The sequence below is a fragment of the Aplysia californica genome, unplaced genomic scaffold (assembly GCF_000002075.1).
Source record: "Aplysia californica isolate F4 #8 unplaced genomic scaffold, AplCal3.0 scaffold00908, whole genome shotgun sequence".
Classification (NCBI taxonomy): Eukaryota; Metazoa; Mollusca; class Gastropoda; order Aplysiida; family Aplysiidae; genus Aplysia; species Aplysia californica.
Genome location: NW_004798178.1, coordinates 72,713 through 74,598, shown reverse-complemented (window position 1 = coordinate 74,598; position 1,886 = coordinate 72,713). Strand labels below are relative to the sequence as shown.

The 1,886-nt window shown below is 39.3% G+C and overlaps 1 protein-coding gene across 1 annotated transcript in view; it reads right to left on the bottom strand.

Moving 5' to 3' along the window:
• Positions 1 to 1,886, bottom strand: part of LOC101855832 (tubulin alpha-1 chain) — a gene marked incomplete in the record, with an annotated part of 13,064 nt that overhangs the window by 5,105 nt on the left and 6,073 nt on the right. The window contains 1 exon segment of the mRNA XM_005110542.3: positions 1,085 to 1,284. Coding sequence (XP_005110599.2) covers positions 1,085 to 1,284 — 200 coding nt within the window.

The following is a 1,886-nucleotide window of genomic DNA, read 5'->3' as shown; positions in this document are numbered from 1 at the left end:
CCAAGGGGGGGTGCCATCTTTCCCCGTGCAGTGTGTAAAAAAATTTTGATATTTTTTTAATTTTGTTGCTGCAATCCGCGATGGGTATAGGGGAAGGGAGGGGGAGGGAGGTTCTTCGAAGAAATTTTTATGTGGGGGCGGGCTCGGCCACCTTTCGCGACCTTTTTTCCCCTTTAAGATTTTTTTATTATATTTTTTGTAAAAACGGTTTGTTTTGGATGCCCCTTATAGTAGGGCAAAAACGTAGGAGTCCTCCGACATTTTTTTTTATTGTTTTGGGTTAATTTAACCCCCCCCCCCTCCCCCCCCCCCCCCAAAAAAAAAAAAGAAAAAAAAGAAAAAAAAAAAGTCTTTCTAGTCTAGATGGCCCTTTATAGTGGCTCTGAATATGTGAAGTGTGCTGACAAAAAGATCTTTCTGGCTAAAACCCGAGAAGTGCACGCCCATTATTTCATAACCCCCTTGTACTTACCATCCATCTACGTATTTTGAATACATAAATTTACTTGCATTTAAATTACTGAACATTACAAACTAAAATTGTAAATAAATCTACATAAGTATAAAGATATTTGGTTGTAAAATAATAAATAGAGTTTACATGTAAATGTTTTTGACACTTTATCTAATGGCAATGTTAATAAATGAAACATCTTAACATAGGTCTAAAGGTTTTATTCATTTTTATTTCTTACATAATGAAGAATGAGTGAGTGGATAATAAGAAGATGAAGAATGACAGACTGGGTGAACATAGATCTGGATTCTATGTTTAAACATCATTTATTTCTTATATTTATAAAGAATTAGGGGGTGGTGGCACTGACCAGACCTAGTGGACGCATTCACCAGCAAAGTGGATGCGTCACCAGACCAAAATGCAATGTAGAATGAAGTCTATTAAACACACAGAGATGATAACTAAGTCTGGTGATGTGTCCAATTCTGCCGGTCACGCCGATACTTTCAAAATTTGAATCGATACGAAAATAGCCGAATTATGGCTTTCTAAAGGCCTTAAGGTGGACGCGCACCTGACTTTACTCTACCCACACCCCCCAAAAACAGCCCCCCTCGGCCTCACCTCAGAGAAGCGGTGACAGAGGACACGATCTGCCCAACCAGCCGGTTGAGGTTAAGGAAAGTAGGTCGCTCCACATCCAGCTTCTTGCGACAGATCTCGTAGATAGCCTCGTTGTCCACCATGAAGGAACAGTCCGAGTGTTCCAGAGTGGTGTGGGTGGTCAGTATGGCGTTGTACGGCTCCACCACCGCCGAGGCCAGCTGGTCAACACAGAGCACAAATTTTTTGTTTGTTTTAATTTTTTTTTGGGGTGGGGGTGTTTGTTTGTTTGTTTGTTTGTTTGTTTTATTTTGTTTTTTCATTTCTAACGTGATGCATGTATAACATCGAGGGTTTTTTTCTTTTTCCTTTATTCTTTCTTTCTTTCTCTTTCTTTCTTTCTTTCTTTCTGTCTTTCTTTCTTTCTGTTTTGTTTCTCTCTCTCTCTCTCTCTCTCTCTCTCTCTCTCTCTCTCTCTCTCTCTTTTCTGCCTTTCTTTCCCGCACAGCGCATCTATCTAATTATTCATACCTTTACGTATTGTTATGAAGCTAGATTGTACAGGCAATGCACATGCATATATATTTAACAATATTAATACACACACACTTTCACGCACACACACACACTCACATTCACACATAAACACAGACAAACATACACACACATATATAATAATATGCTTAATAATATATTTTTCAACTTTTCGATCATGTGTGCGTGTGTGTATATGTCTGTGTCTGTGTATGTGTGTGTGTGTGTGTGTGTGTGTGTGTGTGTGTGTGTGTGTGTGTGTGTGTGTGTGTGTGTGTGTGTGCGTGTG